General features: G+C 46.4%; 2 protein-coding genes across 5 annotated transcripts in view; one reads left to right on the top strand and one right to left on the bottom strand.

The window, feature by feature from the left end:
* Positions 1-16,170, top strand: part of CCDC63 (coiled-coil domain containing 63) — a 37,993-nt gene extending 21,823 nt beyond the window's left edge. The window contains exons 9-12 of the mRNA XM_027513537.1: positions 4,311-4,385; positions 8,661-8,853; positions 13,328-13,531; positions 15,978-16,170. Coding sequence (XP_027369338.1) covers positions 4,311-4,385; positions 8,661-8,853; positions 13,328-13,531; positions 15,978-16,111 — 606 coding nt within the window. The 3' untranslated portion in view covers positions 16,112-16,170. The remainder of the gene's footprint in view (positions 1-4,310; positions 4,386-8,660; positions 8,854-13,327; positions 13,532-15,977) is intronic.
* A 1,221-nt stretch (positions 16,171-17,391) lies between these two features.
* MYL2 (myosin light chain 2) lies at positions 17,392-25,229 on the bottom strand. Of its 4 annotated transcripts, none has more exons than XM_027566789.1 (8): positions 25,095-25,229; positions 23,715-23,804; positions 21,364-21,439; positions 20,175-20,279; positions 19,526-19,604; positions 19,372-19,420; positions 17,604-17,721; positions 17,392-17,486 (listed from the first exon to the last, which is right to left on the bottom strand). In XM_027566789.1, the coding sequence occupies exons 1-7, from the start codon at positions 25,095-25,097 to the stop codon at positions 17,623-17,625; spliced, it is 501 nt and encodes a 166-aa protein (XP_027422590.1). In that variant the 5' UTR covers positions 25,098-25,229; the 3' UTR covers positions 17,392-17,486; positions 17,604-17,622. The 4 variants fall into 4 exon arrangements, with proteins under 4 accessions (XP_027422590.1, XP_027422588.1, XP_027422589.1 ...); XM_027566787.1 differs by having other exon boundaries at positions 20,175-20,308; positions 21,291-21,439; positions 25,095-25,203; XM_027566788.1 differs by having other exon boundaries at positions 17,393-17,721.
* Between the last annotated feature and the right edge of the window lie 1,012 nt (positions 25,230-26,241).

Raw genomic sequence — 26,241 nt, 5'->3', positions numbered from 1 at the left:
AATCCAAAATACTGATTATGTGGCCCTTTGCCTTAAGAGCTGGCTGACCCCTGTCAATAAACAGCTTTGTAGAATTGAGGAGAGATGGTAAGTTGATCTTGGAGAGAACTGATGTACGCGAGCATAGTAAAGGCTCTGATAAGTCCTGCAGTAAAGAAACTCTTTACCTTTGTTGAACCTGTAATTTCCCAAACTTAACTGCTGCTTACTCCCCAGAACACACATAAACAGCCTTTGGAACTCTCTGCACAGAGAGAGTCTAAACTTAGCATGACACTCCAGTCCTTTCAGAATTTGGCTTCAACCTGCCCCTGCAGGCTCAGCTCTCATCACGACCCTCAAGGCACTCCCATCAGCTGCCAGTCCCAGCCATCCCCTGTTTCCCTTCTCTGAAACTTCCCTCATGCTGTTTCCCACCCCTCCCACTTTTCTTCTGATGCAATACCAGCCATTAGTCCTGACAAATGTCACCTCCTCTGAGAACTCATTACTCTTCCCTCTGAGGTCCCTGTGCTGGGTGGGAACCTAGGGGAGCCCTTCCTTTTGCAATGTCACCATTTCCTGAAGGCAGGGCCACATGCAAGTAGACAGTAGCTAGAAGACAGGGGAAAACATTTTAATTTTTTCAAAATGAGTGATGAATTTAACTTTAATGAGGATTAGAAAGAACAGCTTGCAGAGCATTGTGATTCTATAGAGAGGATTCCTGAGGGTGGTAAGTAGTAGTAATATCTGTGCATGCTCAGTTACTCAGTCATGTCCAACTCTTTGTGACCCCGTGGATTGTAGCCCACCAGGCTCCTCTGTCCATAGGATTCTTCAGGCAAGGGGATCTTCCTGATCCAGGGATCGAACCTGCCCCTCTTGAGTCTCCTGCATTCGTAGGTGGATTCTTTACCACTGCACCACCTGGGTAGCCCAGGTAGTAAAAATAACAGTAAACAAATAGTGATAAACAAACTACACAAAATTTGGTCAATTTAAAGAAAGCTTCTAATAGATAGTAATAATGATAGATAATAATAGTACAGCTGACACGTGGAAACGGAGGTGGGCTGTCACAGGAAACAGATGGCATGCCCAAAATGGGTAAAAAGAGGTGAGCTTTTAAAAAAGAGACTATTTACAAAGGTCTAAAGAAATTAAAGAGGGAATGTGCAGAATCGCATAGCTGAGCTCCAGAATGGGTGAGGTGAGGGAGCAGTTTCTGGAACCAGGAGGCAGGTATGTGGAGAAGGCTGTCTGTGTGTCTTTACTGGTGGCCGGTAGCCAAATGAATGACCTGCCAGGAGGGTGGGCAAGTACCCCCAATCTCATTCTCCTTCCACTGTCCAGCTGGGGTCCTCCTTTGGCTGGGTGGCCCAGAGAGCTAAGGGGAGAGGAGGCCTGTCTTCCAGAGGACAGGCGCCCTCGTGGGTGCCCTGTCCATTCCCAAAGCCCAGGACTGCCCTGCACACAGTGGGAGGCAGCAGCAACTGACCTTGACCTTCCCAGTCACCTTGAGGGCACTCTCCTTTCTTCTTCAGCCACACAGCCTGTCTCTGTTGTGAGGACAAGTGTGTCTGAGGAAAGATGGCCAAACTCCCGCCTTCTCCGGGCCTCAGTTTCCCCACCTGTAGAATGACATATTCGGACTGGAGTAGTAGTTTCCAAGCTTTCCTTAAAAGCTACCGAAGTTTTTCTCTAAACTAGGGTATGGGGAAACATGAGTATATAAAACAGATGACATGGAGTGGTTCTGGATGAAGGGGGTGGAGGTGAGATGGGTTACTGGAGGGGGTGTTTGAGACCTTATCTCTGCCCTCTTGTGGCACCTCTGCCCAAAGTAGGGTTCAGATTTAAGTCAAAAACATTTAGGATTCTAACATCTGACTTCACTCTTACCTAGAGGGCTGGAGTCAGAGGTCATAAACTGATGAATACAGCCTTCATTGTTCTGTTGCTTGGCCTCCTTCATACCCAAATTTTAAAATTAGTGAGTTGCCAACATTTAAAAGTCAGGATATTCCACATGAAAATGTGGATTTCTGGTTTCTCTAGAAAAATCAGATCTGACAACTCCAGCCCACATTCTCACAGGAAGCTGAGTGCACTGCCCCTATAAACTGGTCAGACCATACTCTCCCTCCTTTGCTGAGAGGAGCTGGGGTCTCATTTGCTCTGAAGAGACCAGACCAGTCTCAAGCAAGAGGAGCCCAGGTGGCCTGAGTGTGCCACCTCCCGTTTGGGCGCTTCGCCACTTCCCTCTGGTGGCCATCTCCAGTATCGCAGGGAAGGTTTTTGAAGGACACTGGTAATGTGGCAGCGAACAAAATAGTTTGCTGTTTTATAAACTTTTTTTCTCCAACAGTTTTACCCAATATCATCTATGGTTCTCTCCCCTGGTATTTTAAGTAAATTTACATAATTTTAAAAAACTTTTTATTCCTATGTTCTTTATAGTGGCTTCTGGAGCCCCTATATGCTCCCTAGATGCTCTGTAGTAATAATATCACAAGATGCTTCTTAAAAAAGAAGATTCCTCAGGCCCTGTCTCATACCTACAAACCTAGATTCTCTGAAAATAACCCTGGAATGTGCATTTAAATTGTATTTTAATTTGAGACCCTTTCCCTGCATGATATAAATGTACCATTATTTACTTAACCAATCAACAACCAGTAGACATTCAGGTTGTTCCTAATGGAGATAATGAATAATAACTCAAGGGATAGCCTTGAGTGGCCACCTTTGCCCACATGTCCTACTATTTTCTTGGGACAGATTCCTGGAAATGGTATTGCCCCATCAGAGAGTGCATGCCTTTTACATTTGGATACACTGTTCTAGCCCTGGAGTTCTCAGATCTGGCCCCTGGGCCACCACTGTGGCAGCATCTCCTGGGAACCTGCGAGAAATGTGCATTCTAGGGCCTCACCCAGGCTTCCCAGGTAGCTCAGCTGGTAAAGAATCCACCTGCAATGCAGGAGATCTCAGTTTGATTCCTGGGTCAGGAAGTTCCCCTGAAGAAGAGATAAGCTCCATATTCTTGGGCTTCCCTGGTGGCTCAGACAGTAGGTGGCTCAGACCCAGGAACTTCCTGGGTCAGGAAGTTCCCCTGAAGAAGAGATAAGCTCCATATTCTTGGGCTTCCCTGGTGGCTCAGACAGTAAAGAATCCATCTACAATGCGGGAGACCTGGGTTCAATCCCTGGGTTGGGAAGATCTGCTGTAAGAGGGGATGGCAACCCACTCCAGTATTCTTGCTTGGAGGATCCCCATGGATGGAGGAGCCCGGCAGGCTATAGTCCATGGGGTTGCAAAGAATTGGACATGACTGAGCGACTAGGCATAGCACAGCACAGGACCTCACTCAGACATACTTAATCAGAAGCTCTGGTGTGGAGCCCAGATATCTGTTTTCACAAACCCCTAGGTGATTCTGATTCACGGTAGAGTTGTAGAACCCCTGCTCTGGAGCTGTCTGTCCATTACCGTAGCCACCAACATGGGAGATTTTAGTTTAAATCAATTTAAATTAAATCCAAAAATAAGTTCCTCATTGGTCCTAGCCACATTGTAAGAGCTCTGTGCCTGTGCGTGGCTAATGGCTGAGGTACTGGACAGTGCAGATAGAACATTGCCACCATGGCAGCAAATCCTATTGATTATAGGCAATTCTCCAGAAAGGAAGAAGCACCCACCCACTCATGCCCTCATCCTCCTTTTAATTTAAAAAGCATCAGAAAACTTCCATCGACCTAAGAGGGGTCCAGGGGTTCTGGGGTTTCTTGAAATGGATAATTTAAATCCTCACTGCTGCTGCTGCTAAGTCGCTTCAGTCGTGTCCGACTCTGTGCGACCCCATAGACGGCGGCCCACCAGGCTCCCCTGTCCCTGGGATTCTCCAGGCAAGAACACTGGATTGGGTTGCCATTTCCTTCTCCAATGCATGAAAGTGAAAAGTGAAAGTGAAGTCGCTCAGTCGTGTCCGACTCTTCTCGACCCCATGGACTACAGCCCACCAGGCCCTCCGTCCATGGGATTTTCCAGGCAAGAGTACTGGAGTGGGGTGCCATTGCCTTCTCTGAAATCCTCTCTAGGGAGGGGATATATATGTACTTATAGGTGATTCACATTGTGTACAGCAGAAATAAACACAGCATTGTAAAGCAATTATCCTCCAATTAAAAATAAATTAAAATATATTCTAGATATTTTTTAAAAAATAAAATAAGTCCTCATGAACTCTTCAAGGCACTGGCTCATTTTGAGGTGTGCTAGGAAGGGGGACTCCACTTTTCCTTATGGTCTGGTTCTCTCCTGAGCAGAATGAGATCTTGCGCTTGCGATCCCAGCAGAAATCATCCCATGATGACAGCTACTCCATCCTGAGAGAGCTGGAGGTAAGACCAGCCTGGGGAGGGAGGGCTTGGGAGTCTCTGTTGTCTGTCTGATGGCCTGTCAGTTGATTCTCAGTAGCAGTAAGATGTCTGTCCTGTGACTACTGGCCTGAGTCATGTCTTGACATGTTATGACCCCTTGTCACAGGCAGCCTCTGCTGCAGATGTTGCTGCAAACTTTTGTTCCTAAAAAAGACAAAGGCTTGCTTTTTCCATTTTAAAGACTCTCCCACATCAGGAAGCCTATCCCAGGCCCTTGTGCCGGTAATTTCATCCCTGAGTTCCAAACAGATCTCTGCCTCTGTCTTTACTTCTCTCTCTCCCTTGTCCTAGCTGTGGCCTGTTCTCAATCAATAATAGTAATTACGAGCATTTCCTGAGCAATTACTATGCACAAGACACTGGGCTAAGGGCTTGGCTTGCACTATCTCATTTAATCCTCACAACAACACTATGAAGTAGGTGATATGATCTATTTTACAGATGAGGAAACTGAGGTTCAGAGAAGCAATCCCCATCATCACGGAGTTGCAATACTGTATGAGCTTTGCATTGCATTCAGCTGCTAATAATAGGGACCCAAAATAACTGTCTGTGCAATAGAAGTTTATTTACTTTGTTAAAATGTAAATCTGGAGATTAGCACTTTAGGGCCGGTCATGATGTTATCAGTAAATCAGGCTTCTCCTTCCAGTTTGGCCATCTTTAGTGTGTGGCTTACATTCCCAACGATGCCTCATGGTTGTATTATGGTCCAGCCATCACATATACATTCCAAGCAGAAAGAAAGTAGGGAGGGCAAAAAAGGCCTTGCTAATTGATTTAGTCAGCTTAAAAATTCTTTCCTTGAATTTTCAGTCAATAGCATCTGTATCTGTGTCTTACTGGCCATTCCTATTTCAAAGGATGGTTGGAAATACAGCTTTTAGTTGGCACATTGCTACACTGAAATGATAACCATTTTGTTATTAAGGTATAAGGGGAGAATGGATAGCAAGTGTCTGAGAAAGATATGAACCACAGAGTTTGATTGCAAAGCCCTGTTCTAATCCAATAGTTCCTGTCCCAGGAACTATGCTCACGGGTCATTTCCCTTCCTTTTTCTGTAGCTGATTTCTGTTATTGGCATTGCAGGTGGTGAACAGGGACGGCCCTGCCATTCTCTAATGCACCACTGGAGGGCAGCAAAGCACCTCTCAGGCTCAGCAACTTCTCCCAGGATTCGGGAATGGGGAAAGTAGACTTGCAGGCAGGGCCCAAGTTCAAGGAGACCCCCCTCAAGTTGGACACATACTTGGCATCCCACATCCTTGACTCTTGGCCACTCAGTGTTCACATGCTTCCTTGGGGTTGGGACTGTTGCTGCTCTGCATCGTGGGGTTTTGAAGGCCTAATGGGGGATACAGCTTGGAGAGGCTGATCAGACAACCCCAAGCATCGCCCAACCTCTGTCTGAAGTCCTCCAGTAACTCTTTGTTCATTGGGCTTTCCTGGAGCCTCTTTTCAAATGCAAATACTCTTAGCAAAAGAATTTGTTTTAATAGCAATGGGCTCACTTAGAACCACTTTTCTTACCCCCTACTAAAGATCACGCCCATCTCCTTTACTCTTGGAACCTTTTCTACTCACCTTCCATTCATTGTCCCCTCTGAGAGAAGTGGTGGAATCAGTCCTTTCACCGGAGGTTTAGCATAGAAATTAAGCAACCAGGTCCTGGGAACAAAGGCGTGGGTATGATTCCCAGAAGAGTTACTTCCTGATGTTAGTACTTTGAGAAAGTTGACTTAACCTCTCTGAACCTCAGTTTTGTCACCTGTGAAATGGGAATAATAATTGTACTCACTTTGTAGGGCTGTGAAGATTGAATAAAATCCTGCATGTACATGCCTGGCATACTGCAGGGCAGAGAACTATAAACATAACTATTATTATTGTTGTTTATCCTGTGAGTCAATAAAGCCTCAAGTCACCATCATCTTGTTACTAAATAATTGCTTAAATAAAGAGCCCAAGGTCAGGTTCTTAGACAACTCAACACAAATGACGTAAGCACAAGTTCACTTATCTTCTCTGACTTCAGTATTCCTCATCTGGAAACTGGGGCAATTGTGAGGATTAGTTAAGAAGGTGTGTGTAAAGTGCTCGGAACATTTTAGGTGCCGGACATGTGTTACCAAGCCTTCCAGGTGACATAGCAGTTAAGAATCTGCCTGCCAATGCAGGAGTCACAAGAGATGAGGGTTCGATGCCTGGGTCGGGAAGATACCCTGGAGGAGGAAATGGCAGTCTACTCCAGTATTCTCGCCTGGAAAATTCCATAGACAGAGGAGCCTGGTGGGCTACAATCTAGAGGGTCACAGAGAGTTGGGCGTGACTGAGCATGCACACACATACATGTGTTATCAACATCACATCAGGCTGTTAAAAAGCGTTTTTAACCATGTGATCTTTTACTACACCTTTAGAATGAGAGGAGGGGCTCTGGCTGACATCTGAGGAAATTCAGCCCTGGGAACTGAATATTCCAGTGGCTGGGACAGAGGAAGCTGCCCGGTGTGGTGGTTGAGGGACAGTTCAAATCATGGCTTCCTTCTCCCTTGCCTCAGAACCTCAGTTCCCTCACCTGGAAATGGGAGTGTGGGTAGGGCCCTCTGGCATCCTTGTTTGGAATGGTCCATATGGACCTAGTAGGGACAAGGCTGATCCTTCCAGGGCCCAGTTCACCTGTGCAAGCTGAGAACCAGGGAGAGAGGTGGGAAGCCGTCAAAGCACTTACCCTAGAGCAGCGATTCTCAAGTCTGGGCTGCCAGTCAGAATCACCTTTGAGGCTTTAAAGTTCCCAGTGCCGAGGCGGCACTCCAGACCAGGATGTCTGAATGTCTGAGGCTGGGGTCTGGGCAGCCAATGTTTTAATGCTCCCAGGTGATACCAATGTGAAACTGAAATTGTGATCAGTGGACTCACAGAGGTTCTCGAACTTTACCATGTGTCCAGGACCATCTGGAGGTTCATTAAACACAGATTGCTGAGCCTACACCTAGAGCCTCTGATTGAGTTGGTCTGGACTGGAGCCCAGGAACCTGCATTTCTGACAAGTTCCCTGATGGAGCTGCTGCTGCTTGTCCTGGGACGCCACTTTGAGAACCGCTGGTCTCTAGTAATGTGGTTTAAACTGAATGGTGAAATCGGTTTGTTGGATTGCCACAGCGTTTAAAGATAACAAGACGGAATAGAACAGACAGAATGGAAAATATTAGAACACACAATAAGAATATTGATTTGTGAAACTTTAATTTCATTTGATTAGATAAATGTATATAAATACACACATGTAAGGAAATGGCAACCCACTCCAGTGTTCTTGCCTGGAGAATCCCAGGGACGGGAGCCTGGTGGGCTGCCATCTATGGGGTCGCACAGAGTCGGATACGACTGACGTGACTTAGCAGCAGCAACACACATGTAAAATTGGAGGCAAAAGGAGAAGGCGGCAGAGGATGAGACAGTTGAATGGCATCACTGATTCAATGCACATGAACTTGGGCAAACTCTGAGAGACAGTGGAGGACAGGGAAGCCTGGCATGCTCCAGTCTATGGGGTCACAAAGAGTTGGACACAACTTAGCGACTGAACAACAGTGTGTGAATGTATTGGACTGCACTGTAAATATATTTCTTCCCGTGGGCCTTCATTTTTAAAAAATGAGTCAACAGCTTTTAAAAAATGCTGCAATCCAGTAGACATGCAGACACACACATACACATATGTAAGTGAAACAAATCTTTACATTAAATAATATCTATCCTCTCTACTTCCAGTGCATACTAGCATCTTCTCCTGTCTTTCTTTATTTTCTGATCTATTTTATTTCACTTAAAAAATGTGGATTGAGGCCCATTAAATTGTTCTTGCAACCCCTTGTATGAAAAGTGTTAGTCGCTCAGTTCAGTTCAGTTCAGTCTCTAAGTCGTGTTTGATTCTTTGAGACTCCATGGACTGTAGCCAGCCAGGCTCCTCTGTCCATGGGGATTCTCCAGGCAAGAATACTGGAGTGGGTTGCCATTTCCTTTTCCAGGGGATCTTCCCAACCCAGGGGCCGAACCTGGATCTCCTGCACTGCAGGTGGATTCTTTACTGTCTGAGCCACCAGGGAAGCCCCTTAGAGGTTTGCAAACCTGCAGTTTGGAGACCCTGTTTCAGACTCTCACATATGAGGGCTGAGCCCAGCCAGAGTGGCCACCTGGATGACCTGGATGGGAACTGGGGGTCTGCCATAGGAGAAACTGAAGAAGACCACGGAGGAGGCAGACATGTACGAGAACGACTACAGGGAGATCACCAAGACCTTGGAGTATCTCAAGAACTCAGTGGAGAACCTGTTTAAGAAGATAAATTGTGATGCCACCAAGATCCTGGTGCAGTTAGGGGAGACGGGGAAAGTCACGGATATCAACCTCCCACAGTACTTTGGTGAGTCAAGCCCACTAACTCTTAGCAACCATTTCCAGAGATTTCTATGAGCAGGCACAAGGACTTGTTCTTTTGGAGGTAGTGAGCCTGGTGGTGAAGCCTGGCACTAAAGCCTTGGCACTAAAGCCAACCTGCTTGAGTTCAAATCGTGGTTCTACTTTTACTAGCTGTATGACTTTTGGCAACTGTTGTTTTTTTTTTTTTAAACATGGATTTTTGAGTCTGTGTGTGTGTTTCATATTTCTTTATTGGCTGCATTGGGTTTTGCTGCTGTTGCTGCTAAGTCGCTTCAATGGTGTCCGACTCTGTGCGACCCCATAGACGGTAGCCCACCAGGCTCCCCCGTCCCGGGGATTCTCCAGGCAAGAACACTGGAGTGGGTTGCCATTTCCTTCTCCGATGCGTTAAAGTGAAGTTGCTCAGTTGTATCCAACTCTTAGCGACCCCATGGACTGCAGCCCACCAGGCTCCTCCACCCATGGGATTTTCCAGGCAAGAGTATTGGAGTGGGTTGCCATTGCCTTCTCCGCATTGGGTCTTAGTTACAGCAATTGGGATCTTTGTTGTAGCATTTAGTTGCCCCGTGGCATGTGGGATCCTGGTTCCCTGAACAGGCATCAAACCTGCATCCCCTGTGTTGGAAAGCAGATGCTTAACCACTGGACCATCAGGGAATTATCTGGGAAATCTTCTGAACCTCTCTGTGCCTCAGTTTTTTCATCTAAAAAATGTTGGGAAGGTTAAATAAATAAGTAGTTCTTAGAGACATAGTTACATGATCATGTGAATAGATACAGAATGAAGTATTTGACAAAATTCAATATCCATTCATAATAAGAAAACTCTCAACAAACTAGAACTAGAAGGGAAGTTCCCTACCTGATAAAAGGCATCTCCAGAAACACCTGCAGCTAACCTCATAGTTAGTGGTGAAAAAAAAAAAAAAAAAAACTGGATGTTTTTCTTCTAAGATCAGGAACAAGGCAAGGATGTCTGCTCTCACAACTCCTATTCAGTATTATGTTGGTGGTCCTCGATAATGCAGTAAGGCAATAAAAGGAAATGAAAAGCATTCAGATTGGGAAGAAAGAAATAAAGTGCTCAGAGCAGTGCCTGGCATGTAGCAAATGCCTATTAACTGTAATACACATTTCTAGGCCTTGAGCTCAGGAGAGAGAGGGAGATGCACCCACAGAGATCATGCCAGTTTAGAATGAATGACTTCCACCGCTCTTAGAATAGAATCGAAGGTTCTTAATACCATCTGTGTTTGGGAGGTTCCCAAGACGCCTCCCTCCCGTCAGTTTCAGGGATTCACTAGGAGGGCTCCTGGATTCAGCATATAGTCATATTTTCATGGCTATGATTTATTACAGCCACAAGGTACAGAGAAAAATCAGTAAAGGAAAAAGGAGCTTGGGGGAAAGCATGGTGGAAATCAAGAGCAAGCTTCCAAGGGTCGTCTCCCAGGATGTGCTTAATCCCCCCCAGCCATGAGTTGTGACAACACAAGTGAAATGGTGTCAACCAGGGAAGCTCATTGTCTACTCATCGCTTGGCGGTGGGGAGGCTGATTATACAGGCACCTCCAGCCTGGCACATACCCCAGTTCCAGACCCCAGAAAGAACAGCAAGTATTTATAGCATAAGCTACATTTTTTAATAGACAGATTAAGCATGCTGGCATCACTGACCCAGTGGACATGAGTTTGAGCAGACTCTGGGAGATAGTGAAGGACAGGGAAGCCTGGTGCGATTCAGTCCGCGGGGTCGCAAAGAGTCCGACACGACCGAGCGACTGAACAACAACAAAGGCATGATGAGCCTCTCTTAACAGTTAATGGTGGTGGGGACCTTCCTGAAATCCAAGTTCCCTGATACTGTCCAAGGACCAAACTGCTAAGCAACCTTTTCGAAGGAGAGAAGTCAGACTTTGCTGTATTAACTCTTTCTTACCCACAGCCTATCAACTTCTTTATAGCCTGGCCCCTGCTTACATTTTTAAAAAAATTTTTTACTTACTATTGATTTTTGGTTGCCCTGGGTCTTCACTGCTGTGTGCAGGCTTCCTCTTGTGGTGAGCAGGGAGCTACTCTAATTGCAGTTCACGGGCTTCTCATTGCAATGGCTCCTCTTACTGTGGGGCCCAGGCTCTAGGGTTTTCAGACCCAGTAGTTGTGGTGTACAGGCTGAGTTGACCCAGGCATGTGGGATCTTCCTGGACCAGGGATCGAACTGGTGTCCGCTGCATTGGCAGGTGGGTTCTTAACCAGTGGACCACAGGAAAGTCCCCTTGCTTACATTTTTCATCATCCCTTGTCCTGCTCTTCCTCTTTGCTCACCTCCTGTGGCCACACTGTTCTCCTCTCTATATTTCCAAATCTCTCCCCCAACTAATTCTACCTCAGGGCCTTTGCATGGGCTGTTCCTAGGATACTTATCCCACACCCAGTTCCTCATTCTCAGATCTCAGGTTAAATGTCCTCTCTCCAGCAAGGCCCCTCTCTGCTGCTCCATCTGAGGCTGGTCCTGCTGTACCCACTGTTATTCACTCTCATCAGTTACGTTCAGTCACTCAGTTGTGTCTGACTCTTTGCGACCCCATGGACTGCAGCACACCAGGCCTCCCTGTCCATTGCCTACTCCTGGAGTTTACCCAAACTCATATCCATTGAATCGGTGATGCCATCCAGTCATCTCATCCTCTGTCGTCCCCGTCTCCTCCTGCCTTCAGTCTTTCCCAGCATCAGGGCCTTTTCACATGAGTCACCTTTTCCCATCAGGTGGCCAAAGTATTGGAGTTTCAACTTCAGCATCAGTCCTTCTAATGAATATTCAGTACTGATTTCCTGTAGGATGGACTGGTTGGATCTCCTGGCTGTCCAAGGGACTCTCAAGAGTCTTCTCCAATACCACAGCTCAAAGGCATCAATTATGGTGCTCAGTTTTCTTTATAGTCCAGCTCTCACATCCATACATGACTACTGGAAAAACCATAGCCTTGACTAGATGGACCTTTGTTGGCAAAGTGATGTCTCTGCTTCTTAATATGCTGTCTAGGTTGGTCATAGCTTTTCTTCCAAGGAGCAAGCATCTTTTAATTTCGTGGTTGCAATCACCATTTGCAGTGATTTTGGAGCCCCCACAATAGTCTGTCACTGTTTCCATTGTTTCCCCATCTATTTGCCATGAAGTGATGGGACCAGATGCCATGATCTTAGTTTTCTGAATGTTGAGTTTTAAGCCAACTGTTTCACTCTCCTCTTTCACTTTCATCAAGAGGCTCTTTAGTTCTTCGCTTTCTGCCATAAGGTGGTGTCACCTGCATATCTGAGGTTACTGATATTTCTCCTGGCAATTTTGATTTCAGCTTGTGCTTCTTCCAGCCCAGTGTTTCTCATGATGTACTCTGCATATAAGTTAAATAAGCAGAGTGACAATAAATAAGCAGCCTTGATGTACTCCTTTCCTTATTTGGAACCAGTTTGTGGTTTCGTCAGTTCTAACTGTTGCTTCCTGACCTGCATACAGATTTCTCATGAGTCAGGTCAGGTGGTCTGGTACTCACTCTCATAGCAATTCTATTACTTAATCCTTGCCTAGTTTGTCTCTATATACAGGTAATTCTCATTGTGTGAATGGAGGAGGTTCTTGAGAACCAATAGCAAGTTTCAGATGTGAATCTTTTTGGTCCCTGATTTTCAGAGAGAAGAGAAACGGTATGCGTTATATGAAAATTAAAAAAAAAAAAACAACCCTTAAACCCAATAGTTACTGAATTCAGATGACAAGCATCTGGATAGTGAGGAGTGTGTGTGTTTATTTGCTGACTTGCCCTTCTCTCCTTCTTCCCATTCACACTGAAGCTCATGAGCTTCCTCAGGGTTTGCATCTCTGTTATTGTTTATGGTCATTGTGTTCCCTCCATGCCTCGTGGCGTCTCAGGCACCGTGCCTGGTCTGATAAGCATCCAATAATCATTTGTGGAATGAATGAATGAATGAATGAATGAATTATTCTGATGACTCCATGGGGCTGTGAAACACAGTGGGAAGGACAGCTCCCCCAAACTCAGAGCACTGAGGAAAAGATCAGTAGTTTAAGGCAGAGTTTGCCCACGGCTCCCAATTTTTAGGGTTAAAAAAAAGTTCCTCAACCTTCTTTTTATTATTGTCCGCTATGGAGCCTGCTCTTCCTTATGGAATTTTCATACAGTTGATATACCATATAACTGTTCATGTTTTTTATGTACATCGTGCCTTATACATCAAAGAGATTGGTTTTGCCTCTCAAGAACCAAATTGCGCTCTCTAGGGAATGAATGATGTAACCCAAGAGAAAGCCCTTGTCCTTATAGGCATTCATCACCTGCCCCCGTCCTGTTACTTCTCTTCCTCTCCAGCAGGGAGCGCTACCTCTAGTTCCCCTAGGACCCAGGTCTCTGGCAAACTTCTTGGTTACACCTTTTTTCCAGCCATCATTGAGAAGAAGACCAATGACTTGCTGGTGTTAGAATCCTACAAGCGGCTTATGGAAATGGAAGTAGCAGAGGCGGAGGTCCAGCCATCCTTCCTCAACCCCTTCTGGGGCGGCTCCGCCCTCCTCAAGCCTGCAGAACCCATCAAGGTCATCCCTCCAGTGTTGGGGGCTGACCCCCTTAGCGACAAGTTGGATGAAGGTGAGTTCTCTTCTTACCTGGAGTTTTCTTTCTACAGCATGATGACAAAGCCACAGATTCTGAAGTTTAGTTATCTCGGATACTTTAAAAAATTACAACTACTCTGTGACCATTTCATGAACCTTAAAGTAGCCAAAATTTCCAAGATGGCAAGTTATGAGCAGATGAGATTCCCTGATGCCATTTCCTACCCTCACCGTATGCTCTTGAGTCTCGCTCCACCTGTGATCTCCTTTCCCCAACCCATCTGTGTCCCCCTATCCCATGATTGAAGCAGCTGAGGCTTGGTTCACCAGAGATAAACTGTAGCCCTGCGGGCGCAGGCACATGGATCTTCTTTACTTTTGGAAGCAGAAGCTGGTGGTACTGCGGTTTGTGGGGGTTGAGGGAACTAGCCCTTCTCTCTGGAGGTGGGGGTAAATTCTGGCCCCACATGGTGTTTGGTGGGCAATTTGGCAACATGTTCGGGAAGGTTGAGGAGTGGTTATGTTCCTGAGCCAGGTTGCATTTTTGCTGTGCGCAGCAAGCCAGGCCAAGACATGGAGGGTCAGCAGAGAGAGGGTGCTTCATTCGCAAGTCCGCAAAGCCAAGGAGAGGAGATGGGGAGACAAATCTCCAAGATCCGCCTCCCAGAAAGCAAGGGGCTCTGGTGTTTATGGGATAAAGAATAAAGATGCCTGGTGATCTGAGGCATGGAACATGTGGGGAAAGGCGATTGGAAAGTGGTGCCCTAATCCTGGTTCTGTAGAGGTGTAACTAAGTATGGGCCTCTGTGTGTTCAAGATGTCATCCAGCGACACTCAACGTGTGCTCAGTGGAAGGACTGTGGCTCTATCCAGGGTTAACCTGCTCAGCTGGAACTAGACACAGCTGAACCCAAGCTCCTAGAAAACAACTCAGGCAGACACATTGTTTAGGCTACATGTTGCCTGGAGGACAAGCGAGACGTTTGTACCAATAAGAAAATGACCTTGATTAGTGAAGGCAGGTTACAGGTGAAATGGGCTTACCTAATAATTACCCTGGATTTCAGATACATGCGTAGAGTCTGTAATCTTGATTGTGGGGATTGGTCCTTCAGAGAAAAACTTACTCAAGGGTCGAAGGTGGAAGTAGGAGGGCAGCTGAACTGGAAATGACTGAAACGCTCGCCCGTTAGAGATTGGTTAAATAAGTTACAGTTCACCCATGCGTGTGATGGAATATTCTGCAGCCACTAAAAAGAATGCTGTGGGCTGACATGAACTGACATCTTTATGTGTGTATGATACACACGTGACATGTGTGTATATGGCATCTAGTGTCCAGGGATGCTGTGTAAAACCTACAGTGCACAAGACCGCCTTTCACAACCTGGTACATAAGAGAGAGAGAAGAGGAGAGAGAAAAGGAAGGAGGAGGAGAAAGAAGGGAAGGAAAGTGTCTTGATTATATATACAATAATGAAGAGGGTGTATATGCTGACTTGCAGTGGGTATTTCTGGGTGGTGGGTTGCAGAGAACTTTGTATTTCTGAGTTAATTCTGTCATTGCTTAGAATTTCTTTTACAGTGACCTTGTGTGATTTCAGTAACCAGAGGGGAAAAACTGGTTTTTAAAAAAGTTTCCCCTCTTCTGTGAGCAGCATTTCAAGTGTGCAGGTGTGCCAAGAATGGAGGGAGGGAATTGCCAATATGTGCATATGCAGAGATGCACAGGTGTACACACATCTGTTTGACTTATTCAAGGCAACTGAAAGTTAGCAGGAGTGAAAACCAGGGCTGGTGTCAGCCACCTTAGCACAGCTTCCCTTGACCCTTTGAGTTCTTAAATGAGGAGGGTGTCAGAGAACAGCCATTGATAACACTGTCCTCACAAGGTCAGGAATATACAGATGATATCTTCATTTCTGTTCAAGGGAATATTGATAAAGGTTTTCTTAGCCCACTCGCTTCTATGGCTTGCATGTATAAATTAGAAGAGAGAAGCCCCTCTAGGCAGATTAATTAGAAAAAGCCACCCCTGCTGGATAGATGTGGCTTGGCAATCAAGTGTGTGTGTGTGTGTGTGTGTGTGTGTGTGTTTGTGTGTGTGTGGCGGGGGGGGGGGGCGTGGGTTTCAGTCCTGCAGAAACAGGTGTCTTTGTGCAGTCTACATCCTGAGCAACTGCACGTGGTAGCCCTATCTCCTTGATATTAAATCCAACTCACCTTCACATCCTCGTCTGGGAGGAAAAAGACAGTTATTGTCTGGCCATCCCTGAGCAGCACATCCCTGCCTGTCCTCCCTCTCCCTGAACTTGGAGAATGTTCACACTCCCACCCCCAGTGCTGTGGGGCGTCACCAAACCAGGCTTGAAGTTCCTTGAACAGGGCAAAGGGGCGCTAGCCCTGGGAAGGAAGCCCACCCTCCTGCTGTGCTGCATTTGATTTTTGAACTCCTCACACGGGTCCCGTCTTTGGTGCAGTGGAGCAGCCCCTGGACCACAGCAGCCTTCGGCAAATGGTGCTCAGCCACTACGCCACAAGAGAGTCTCGAAACAGGGACAGCATGCCTGAAAAAGGGGACGAGCTGAAGTCCAAGAAGAAGGTAACAGTCTGAGGCGGCTCTGGCCATTTGTACATAACTAGAGAGAGTAAATGTTGTCTTCTGTAACCCCAGTGCCTCTTTACACTCATTTCTAAGAGACTGGGGCGCTGGCACCTCCCCAGGATGGGGTAGAGGAGCAGGAGGGTGGAGATCCAAAGCTGGCACAGGTGGCAAGAGTGGTGAGAGGTCACCGTGGCGCTTGAGAACCCTTGAGATGGTAACCCCCCATCACGGCTCACCAGGTGAAGTGTAGGGGCCACATGGGAGCCAAAATACTGATTTCACGTCCTAGAACCACATAGGGTGCAGCAGACTCACAGGTGGGAACCGGGAGCCGTGGAGGCCCTGTGTCTGTATCTGTGTGTGGGAGGGGCGCATGGATGAGTGTGTCACTGTAGAGCTGTGTCCAGGATGTCTTGTCCTGAAACACAAACTCCATTGAGTGCCGTGAGCTGGGGCCTCTCCTGGGCCTGGCCTTGTCTCTGCAGGAGCCCCAGGTCACAGGTTCTGGATGTGAGGGGGGCATGGGTCATCACAGGGTGTGGATCATGAAGGGTCATCATGGTATGGCATGGGGTCCTGAGTCCTTGCCTTCTCAGTTGGCTCAAAAGGAACCCCATTTCCCAGCAAGTGATGTCATTGGAGCAGACCCTGAGTTTCTCCTCTGGGGGGGTCTCTGTTATTGTTCTTGAACCTTAAAGACTCACTTCAGTTTTGGCTCCTCCAACCACCCAGACCGTCTCATTCCCTCTAGGTGACCCCAGCTGCCACTTTGATCCCAGCTTCAGCTCTTTGTTCCCAGTACATCTTTCGCTTTGGCTAGCTCCCAGATTCTTGAGGTTCCCTTGAAAACTTAGACTACCTGACATCTACTCCCCCTTCCTCCTAAAATACATCTGGACTTTCCGTTGGGAATGGCCCTTCCCACCCTCAGGCCATGTAAGGTTTGGAAGGGGCTGATTTCAACCCCTGTGCGAGGGGGTTAGTCAGAGTACTGCACCTGTTTCAGGGTTGGTTCCCGTATTGCACAGGCCCTGTTTTGGGATTTGTGTGGATCTGGGAGAAAGAGAGAGAGGTGTCCTCTTTCCACTAGGATTGCTGAAGGGATAGACAAGAACCAGGAACTGCTGGTGACCCCACTGGACCACAAGCAGAGTCCCAAGTCCCTGAAGATCTGTTTTAAGTAAAGAGTCACTAAAATTCAATAATAACAGCAGCAGGGCCATCCCTAACTCATATACTGCCTCATGGGAACTAGCAAAGGGTCTTCCTTACTCAAGGACACACCATGAGCAAATACACGACCTCCTTTTTATTTGAACACGGACTCTGGGTGAATTTCCATCTGCCAGCTGTGTGGTCACGTGGTAGCTCTAGGGCACCAAGGCTGCAAAGAAGATGGAGGTGGATAAATGAGGCAGCCACATGACCAACTGGCCAGGGTTGGGGGTGGTGCACTGCTGGGAAAAATGAGAAGAGGGCATGGATGCCCCCATCTGCCCACCCAAAGGCAAGCCACTCCCTTAGTCCTTCTCTTCTCCGTGGGTGATGATGTGCACCAGGTTCTTATAGTCCAAGTTGCCAGTCACATCAGGGGGGAAGGCGGCAAACATCTGGTCAATCTGCAACGAACCAGCAAGACATACTGAGGATTTCGGGGGGAGGGCGGCCCACGTGGAGAGGCAGCTGGGGCCTGGAGGATATGGGGTGCCATGGGCATCTCCCTCCCTGCCCTCCTGCTTCCTTCCCCAGGTGCTGACCCCAAGGGCCATCCTGCAGGGATGTTCCTAGGTACCCAGCCTGCAATGGGGAAAGCAGGGATTGCAAACTCAATTGTGTGTGCAAAGGGGTGGGCAGGTTATGTAGGGGAGCATGATGGGCCTGTTGGGGACTGTGGTTAAATGGAGACATAGTCCATCTACAGAGATTATAACTCCTCAGGGCCAGCCATTGTGGCCATGTGGGCAAGGAGTCAGACTCTTTGAGGAATTTGATTCTTCGAGGGAAATTTAATTTTTTTTTAATGTGTGATTTCTACATTAAAAATTTTTTTAGTTGTTTAGTTGCTAAGTCATGTCCGACTCTTTTGCAACCCTATGGAATGTAGCCCACCAGCCTCCTCTGTCTACGGGATTTCCCAGGCAAGAATATTGGAGTGGGTTACCATTTCCTTCTCCAAGGGATTTCCTGATTCAGGGATCAAACTTGAGTCTCCTGCATTGGCAGGAGGATTCTTTACCATTGAGCCACCAGGAAGTCCTTAAAGAATATTGGCTAATTATTGTTTTTTTAATTTGGGGTTAATAATAGCTAACACATATTACCTTTTTCATGTATCAGCACTTTATACATTTGAACTCATTTAATCGTCATGTGTACTATGAAGTAGATTCTATTATTGTCTCCACTTTACAGATGAAGAAATTGAGGCACAGTGAGGTTAAGGAGCTTGTCCGAAGTCACAGATAGTGGGAGTTTAAAGGCAGGCTCTTTCAACTGCTTGAATTTTAAGGAGGAAATTCAAATAAAATTTTTAGTAAAATGTGAAACTTCACGGAATCAGGCCTGAAAGGCGCAAGGGACTATTTTAAATAGATTCATTAAGATTAATTAGTAATGTTGACAAGACAGTTGCTTGTTCATACAGGGCCTTTGATGAATTATTGATAACAATAGTGCCCCTTCTTCCAGGCACATTACTGCCACCTGCCAGAAAGTCTTGTGTTCTGATTTTTAGAAAATTATAGCAAGACACTTTACTGCCATCTGCTGGAAAAAACTTGCAACGAATATATACTCTGCAGTATATATTATTAAGGGCATCCAGGAGGATTGTGCGGTGTACAACCTACACAACAATACATGGTCACCCTGCATGACACTTTCAGTCCATCAGGAAATTGATGCCGTCACCGTCTCAATGTGTTACGAGGAAGGCAGAACCTGGAGTCAGACAGAGGTTTGGATCTAGGACCCGGCATTTCCCATTAGTGTTGTCCTTTTAGGCTAGTAACTTTGCCTCCCTGAGCCTCAGTTTCGCCATCTGTAAAATGACCATAGTGCTAGTCACTACCTCACAGGGTGATTGAGGGAATGAAATGAGATAAGGGCTCAGTAAACCAGAGCAGATTCTCTCTCAGTGTGGGGTCAGGGATATTTTATGTAAGAGAGTCTAGAGGGGGAGTCCCTCTCCAGTAACTGGGGCCAGTAAGTGAGGCCAGTAAGTGAGGCCAGTAACTGGGGTACAGAGGGTGTCTGAAGGGGCCCGTTACCTCCTCTTTGGAAAACCTCTCCGCCTGCGTTGTCAGCATCTCCTTGATACTGCAGAGAGAGAAAAGCAGATATTGACCCCGGCTTTGTGGGGAGGGCTGTGGGGAGAAGCAAGGAACCCCCATGTCCCCCTCCCACCACTCACAGCCCACTCACTAATCAGCCTTGAGCACTCCTTTGCCTTCAGGGTCAAACACTTTGAACGCGTTGAGAATGGTCTCCTCGGGATCTGCTCCTGAAACAGAAAATGGGATTGATGTGCCATGGGTGGCTGAGAATCTTGGGTAAGGAAGAAAGGCCTCACCACTTCTGAGCACCGAGCCTTGGTGTTTTGAAAGCGTGGGCTGAGAATCCAGTTATTTCTGGAGCAAACCCAAGGTCAGGCATGGATCTTGACTTAGAAAGACTGGGATTTGGATCCTGACTCCAGCATTTGTTAGCTGTGTGGCTTCAGGCACGTGACTTTCCGTCTCTGAGTCTCAGTTCCCCTTCTGTAGACGAGGATAAGAAGAGAAGCTACGTCCTCGACTAAGGTGATGCATATAATGCATTTAAAGTGCTTGGTATGAGGTCTGGATGAGGGCCAACCTTGGAGCACTATTAACTGCTCTTTTTATTCTCTCCCTCTCCTATGTTACCTTGCCTTCATCTGCCAACTCCTGTATGTTCTCCTAGTGCTTTTAATCGATGCCCAAAGATGAAGACACATAAAGACAGACACACACAGGTGCACAAACCAACACACACACATATACAGATATATACCTATACAGACACAGATGAACAGAAATACACATGAACTTACCTTTAAGTTTCTCCCCGAACATCTGTAGGAACACAGTAAAGTTAATGGGACCTGGAGCCTCCTTGAGCATTTCATCAATTTCCTCATTTTTCACGTTCACACGCCCTAGAGCAGGAGGCAGACACTCAGCGATTCTGAGCTGGGACAGAAACAGCTGTCAGGGCACTGGCATTTGCCCTTGTAATCCTACTTCAAGGAATCTTGTCTAGGAATAATTGGAGCCACAGTAGACGGGGCCAGAGATTCACGTGAGATGTTCTCAAAAGTGTTATTTATAATAACCAGACAACTGGAAACAACTCACAGAGGGTTTAGTTATTTTTAAAACTGTGCTTTCAGGACCTGGAACATTTTATACAGATGTTTTAATGTTTTACTCAAATAAGAAATCCTCATATTATAAAATTAGCCCTTCTCACTTGGAGGTGGGAGAAACAGATCAGAATTTGAGGGAAATTTTTCAAATTATAGCTGCTCTAACCCGCACAGCCTCGGAGATTCTGATATACCTGTCCTAGCCACTGTCACAAGCCCATATAGTACGTTTGTATAAATTAGAAAAAGCCACCCCTTATTAAGATAACTTATGTTTTAAATGTAATAATCTACAGTGGCTACAAATACGAATAGTACTCTGTATAACTGCTCAGTACAAAACCTGCCCAGCTGTTCATGGACCTGAGGTCTGGGGGTAGGAATGGAGGAGGAGATGACAGATTGGACACTTATATTTTGAAACAGTTCCAGGTGCTCATGATCACCCTACCGAGATGTTAAATTTTAAAAGGTGAATCCAAAATAGAATGAGTCTAACTATTAAGCATGCACGCACACGAGATGCCTAGGAAAAAAATTAGAGGCTCAGATGTTAATAGTGGAATATGCCCTAGTGGTCAACACTGTCTACTCCTTTATACTTTTCTGAATTTTCCAAGTTTTCTATTGTAAACTGCCATTGTATTCAAAAACATATAAAAATGATTTTAAAAGAAAAATATATGTTAAGATACTCAAAGACTAAACACTTCTTTCCTATCCTCTGAAATTTGCCTTAAAGATCGATCTTGGTTGAGCTGTTTCAAAATGACAAGCTCTTGACCTTTTTGAGAGCCTCACCTCCTGCCCCTCACGGGAGTGGGATAAGAAGACCTTCCTAGCTGGCGTTGGGTGGTGGTGCGGGGTGACGTACCCAGAGCAGCAAAGGTGTCCCTCAGGTCATTCTTGTCGATGAAGCCATCCCTGTTTTGATCCATGATGGTGAAGGCCTGCAAAAGGGAGGCGATTGTCTGGTCAGCCCAGGAGAAATTGTGGGAAGGAGCCCCCAGAGATTGTGCCAAGGGCTGGGGGAAGTGGGATTCTGGGGTTTTCAAGGAGCATCAAGGGATATTAGGTATTAGATCTGGAGTTACTACAGGACCCAGCAATTTCATGCTCCCGTGTATTCCCAAGAGAAATGAGAACATGGACCCATACAAACACCTGTGTGTGAACGTCCACATCGGCACTATTCACAACAGCTCCAAACTGATAAATGGATAAACAAATGCGGTCTCTCCCCACAATGGAATGTCATTCAACGATAAAAAGGAAATTCGGACACATGCTACAACATGGTTGAACCCTGAAACATGATACTAAGTGAAAGAAGCCAGACACAGAAGGCCACATAGGGAACGATTCCATTTCTATGAAACATTCAGAACAGGCAAATCCTTAGAGACAGAAAATAGACTAGTGGTTATGAGGGGCTGGGGGGAGGCGGGACTTGGGAGTGACTGCTAATGGGTATGAGGTTTCTTTTGGGGGCGATGAAGATGTTCTAAAATTAGATAAGTGATGATGGTTGCAAAATGCTGTGACTATATTAAATAACCACTGAATTGTACACTTACTTGAAAAGGGTGAATACATGGTATGTGAATTATAACTTTATCAAGCCGTTGTTGAAAAAAAAAATGAGTTAAAAACTGGAGTCTGCTCACCACCTTGCAAGCCCACATTATCTGTAAAACGAAGCCAGTGATCTTTTCCAGCTGGCTCTGAGGGAGATTCCAAGAGCTTTGTGAATGCCCAGGTATTGTACCAATGACGTATCATATCTGCGTTTCTTGAGTTCTTTTAACAACTGGTTCCTGAAAGTATTTGCACCCCCAGGTCATGCCCCCAGCAGCTGATCTCATTCCAGAAGTTGGGACAGAGGGAGGGAGCAGGGAGGATGTAGTCTTCTCCAGGGAAGAGAACTATTTCAGGTTCAGATGTGACATTTCATCCCAGGAATTCCTCTCTCCCTGGCAGCCCGTGGGGCGTGATGTTCCTGTGATCTGAATGCTGGTGGGGACAGAAGGGGCAAGTCTTCATGTCCCATTGGAAGTCCCCAGTGGTTTCTCCTTTCATATAAAATACTGTGGCCTCTCTGGCATAGCTTTAGAGTGTTTTCCTCTGAAGGGCCAGGTGAGAGAGTGGATAACTCAGTGTGAGCCATCAGGATGGCTGGAAAATTAATTCAGTGTATCCTGAGCCTGCAGCAGTGGTTTAATTTTACATAATTGGTACTTAGGTTTGCTTATGAAGGCACATCCCCATAGACTGGGGTAGGGTTTCAGACCCAGCTAGCAGTCAACAATTAAGATGGTAAAAATTAAAATCTCAAATACTCTCAGACATCTCTCCGACTGGCAGAAATCATGTTTGAGATGTTAACACCCAGTGTTGATGGAGATGTGGCAGGAAAGGCACCTTCTCCTCTTGGGGCTGATGGGAGTCAGAATGAGCACAGGATTTCTGGAGGGCAGCTTGGACCAGTGGTTGTATTTGGTTTTAGTTCCTTTTGTAAAAAAAAAAAAAAAAATGTTCCTTCGATCCAACTGTTCCACTTTTAGGAATTTACCCCAAGGAAATAACCATAGATACAAGCAAAGGGTGTTAATTATAATAGTAAAACATTCTAAACATAACATCTAACCATAGGAGGTGATTTAAATAAATGATGGAAAATGTTGGTGCTGAACTGCTCAAGAAAAAATAACAGGTACAGATTAGTGTGCATAGAAGATGGTCACTTTGTTTAACAAATATGTGCATACATAACAAAAACCACTGGCAGGGCATATACCAAAATGTTAACTGATCATCTCTGGGTCATAGAATTATATATAAGTCAGGTCATTTTTATTCTTCATGCATTTCCGAAATTCATTCCTACATTTTCAACAAGACATAGGCTTTGTTTTGATGATCAGCGAAAGTTAATTTCTTTAAGTCATTCACACACATGTTCAGACTGAATTTGGGGTGTTTTGGAGAGGATAAAGACAAGCTAGGACTTCCTTGCTGATCCAAGGGTTAAGACTCTGCACTTCCACTGCAAGGGGCGTGAGTTCAATTCCTGGCTGGGAAACTAAGATCCCACACATGGCATGGGACGGCCAACAACAACAGAACGAAAACAAAGACAATATAACTGAGAGGTCCTTGCAGGGAATATGGAATGAGGGAAAGGCTCCTTCTAGCATGTGGGAATCTCCACCCAGTTGCACCCACCTCCTTAAATTCCTGGATCTGGGTCTGTTCAAACATGGAGAACACATTGGAATTGGCTCCCTCTGCTCTCTTCTTGGCTTTCTTAGGTGACTAGAGGGTAAAAAACAAAACAAAACAAAACAAACATCAGTTAAAAGAGTCAGAGGCTGGGAATTAGAAAACTAGATCAGGTTCCATCTCTGGGTAAGCCTCAGCCATTCATCTGTGAAATGGGGGTATGGTACCGACACTCATCTCAAAAAGGCGGTGCTGGAAAGTTAAAAGGACATGGAATAAGACTTCTCAAAATCAGCCTGGTTCTGGTGGATTGTAAAAGACTGTGGGCCTTGCAGCAGCTCCTTTGCAAACTAGGGGAGGTAGAGGTGTGTCTCCAGGGATGGAGGCCAGGCTTTCGGATCAGCTCCAGCAGGACTCGGCTGCTTTTGTTCCGGTGCATTTCACAAAAAAGTTCAGTAATGCACAGAAGGAGAATTGATTGGAGGCGAAAAAAAAGTCAGGCTCACTAAACCATGAAGAATGCGAGATGAAATGACACATTTTCAGGGTGTTAAAACCCAACTGCTCTGTCCCCCTCGATTTTCCCCTGATCCAAATGGCAGCAACATCTCCTCTCTAAATGTTCTGTCCTTGCACCATGCAAACAGAGCAGAGGGGAGTGAGTTAACATTTCCCCACCTGCTTCTGACTTGAGTTACAGCAAACGCTTGAACACTGCATATGTTATTGCATTCAGTCCTGATAACTGCTCTGTCAAGTGGATGCTATTATTACCATCGCCATTTTCCCAGGGAGGCAACCGAGGCTCAGAGAGGTTGGCTCGTTTACCCAGGGTCACACAGTCACAAAACGGCAGAGCCAGTGTTGAACTTGGGCAGACTGACTCTAGAGTCTGTGCCCCTAACCACAGCCTTACACTGATCCTGATTTTGGGGGCTTCCTGCTTCTGGAGAGGGACACCTAACTAAACAGGGAGAGAGGTTTTAAATTTGCAAGTTCAAAAGGTGAAAACAAAAAGATTCTTTTCCCCAGCTGCCTGAACAAGAGAAAAGAATTACAATTTGATCCTTAAAAGCGTTCAATCCCATTTTGCAAGCCCTGGGAGTTATTGATTCCTCAAGAGGTCAGTAGACAAGCCATAAAAAAGCCAACTCTCTTATTTTGTTTTTGCGAGTCCCCGGGAGCTGCTGTTATTTGTGGCTTATCGGGGGCATTGATTGGGGTTCCTCTGTGTGCACGCAGCAAGCAGTGCTTTTTCCTCCAGGATCTGGGGCCCCAGAGAGCTGCCGTGCTCCCCTTCCCGCCTGGTCCTTTGCTTGTAGGTGGTGTCCCCTCCTTGCCACCCAGCATCACTTACTTCCTCCGGGGGCCCTGAGTACTCACCATGGTGGAAAGGACACAGCACTGCTCCCCCAGAAGAATCCCACAGTCTGCCCAGCTCTCTTCAGCCTGGGAACAATAAATACTTCCTCCCCACGTTTAAAAATAACCCCATGACCACTTTTGGCAGTGGTAGGTGAGGCAGACACCACCTAAGGCCTCCCCACCCCATGCCGTTCTTCTGAAGTAAGGGCAGCTCAGTCGCCACCCGGTGACACGTGGGACCCAGAAAGGCATTCAAGGTTAAAGAGCTGGGCGGCTGGTGCACAGGGAGAGATGCTGCTCGCTTGCTGCAGCGCTTGGGCAGTCGGCACTTGTGCTTGTCAATTTTGAGGAGGAAAATGGCGGGGAGAGCAGACTTAAAATTCTCTTACATTATCAGTCACGGGTCCCATCTCAGGCCTTCGCACCTGTGGTTTCCTCTGCCAGGAATGCTTTTCCATCTGACATCTGTGAACCTCCTTCCCTCACCTCCTTCAGGTCTTTGCTCACCTTCTCAATGAGACCTCCTCAGCACGCTATTTTAAAAATAACCCTTTAGGGACTTCCCTGGAGGTCCAGTGGTTAAGAATCCGCCTGGCAATGCAGGGGACATGGGTCCAATCCCTGGTCAGGGAACCAAGATTCTGCATGCTGCGGAGCAACTAAGCCTGCTCGCAGCAACTACTGAGCCCGTGGGACACAACTAGAGAGACCGAGTGCTCCTGTAACTCGAGAGTCTGTGTACTGCGATGAAAGATCCTGCATGACGCAGCGAAGATCTTGAGTGCCACAACTAACCTGATGCAGCCAAATAAATATTTTTTAAAAACAGCCATTTAGCCCTTGCCCTGCAGAGCCCTTTCTCTGCTTTGTGTTTCTCCCCAGCATTTACCACTTCCTAAAGCCTGGCATGCTGCAGACCATGGTGTCGCAAAGAGTCAGACACGACTGAGCTACTGGACAACAACAACATACCGTGCAGTTCACTTATTTTGTTCACTCTCAGTGGGCCGCTCAGGAGGGTGAGTCCTCACCACACTCTCCTCGGCTCCAAGCTCTTGACTGGCCAGCACACAGCAGCTGCTCAGCAAGTCTGTTAACTGACTGAAGAAGTAACAGCTCTCATCAAGTGCCTGCTGTGTGCCAGGAACTGTGTATATGTTTTGTG

This window comes from Bos indicus x Bos taurus, chromosome 17, assembly GCF_003369695.1.
Source record: "Bos indicus x Bos taurus breed Angus x Brahman F1 hybrid chromosome 17, Bos_hybrid_MaternalHap_v2.0, whole genome shotgun sequence".
Taxonomy (NCBI): Eukaryota; Metazoa; Chordata; class Mammalia; order Artiodactyla; family Bovidae; genus Bos; species Bos indicus x Bos taurus.
Note: the sequence above shows the minus strand (reverse complement) of the source record. Positions and strands in the feature narration are given on the sequence as shown.

Coding starts and splice junctions, on each gene's coding strand:
- MYL2 (XM_027566787.1), bottom strand. Junction 19,605..20,174: donor GTTCGGGGAGAAACTTAAAG/GTAAGTTCATGT, acceptor TTTCTGTTTCAG/GAGCAGATCCCGAGGAGACC. Junction 19,421..19,525: donor GGAGTGCTCAAGGCTGATTA/GTGAGTGGGCTG, acceptor CTCTCTCTGCAG/TATCAAGGAGATGCTGACAA.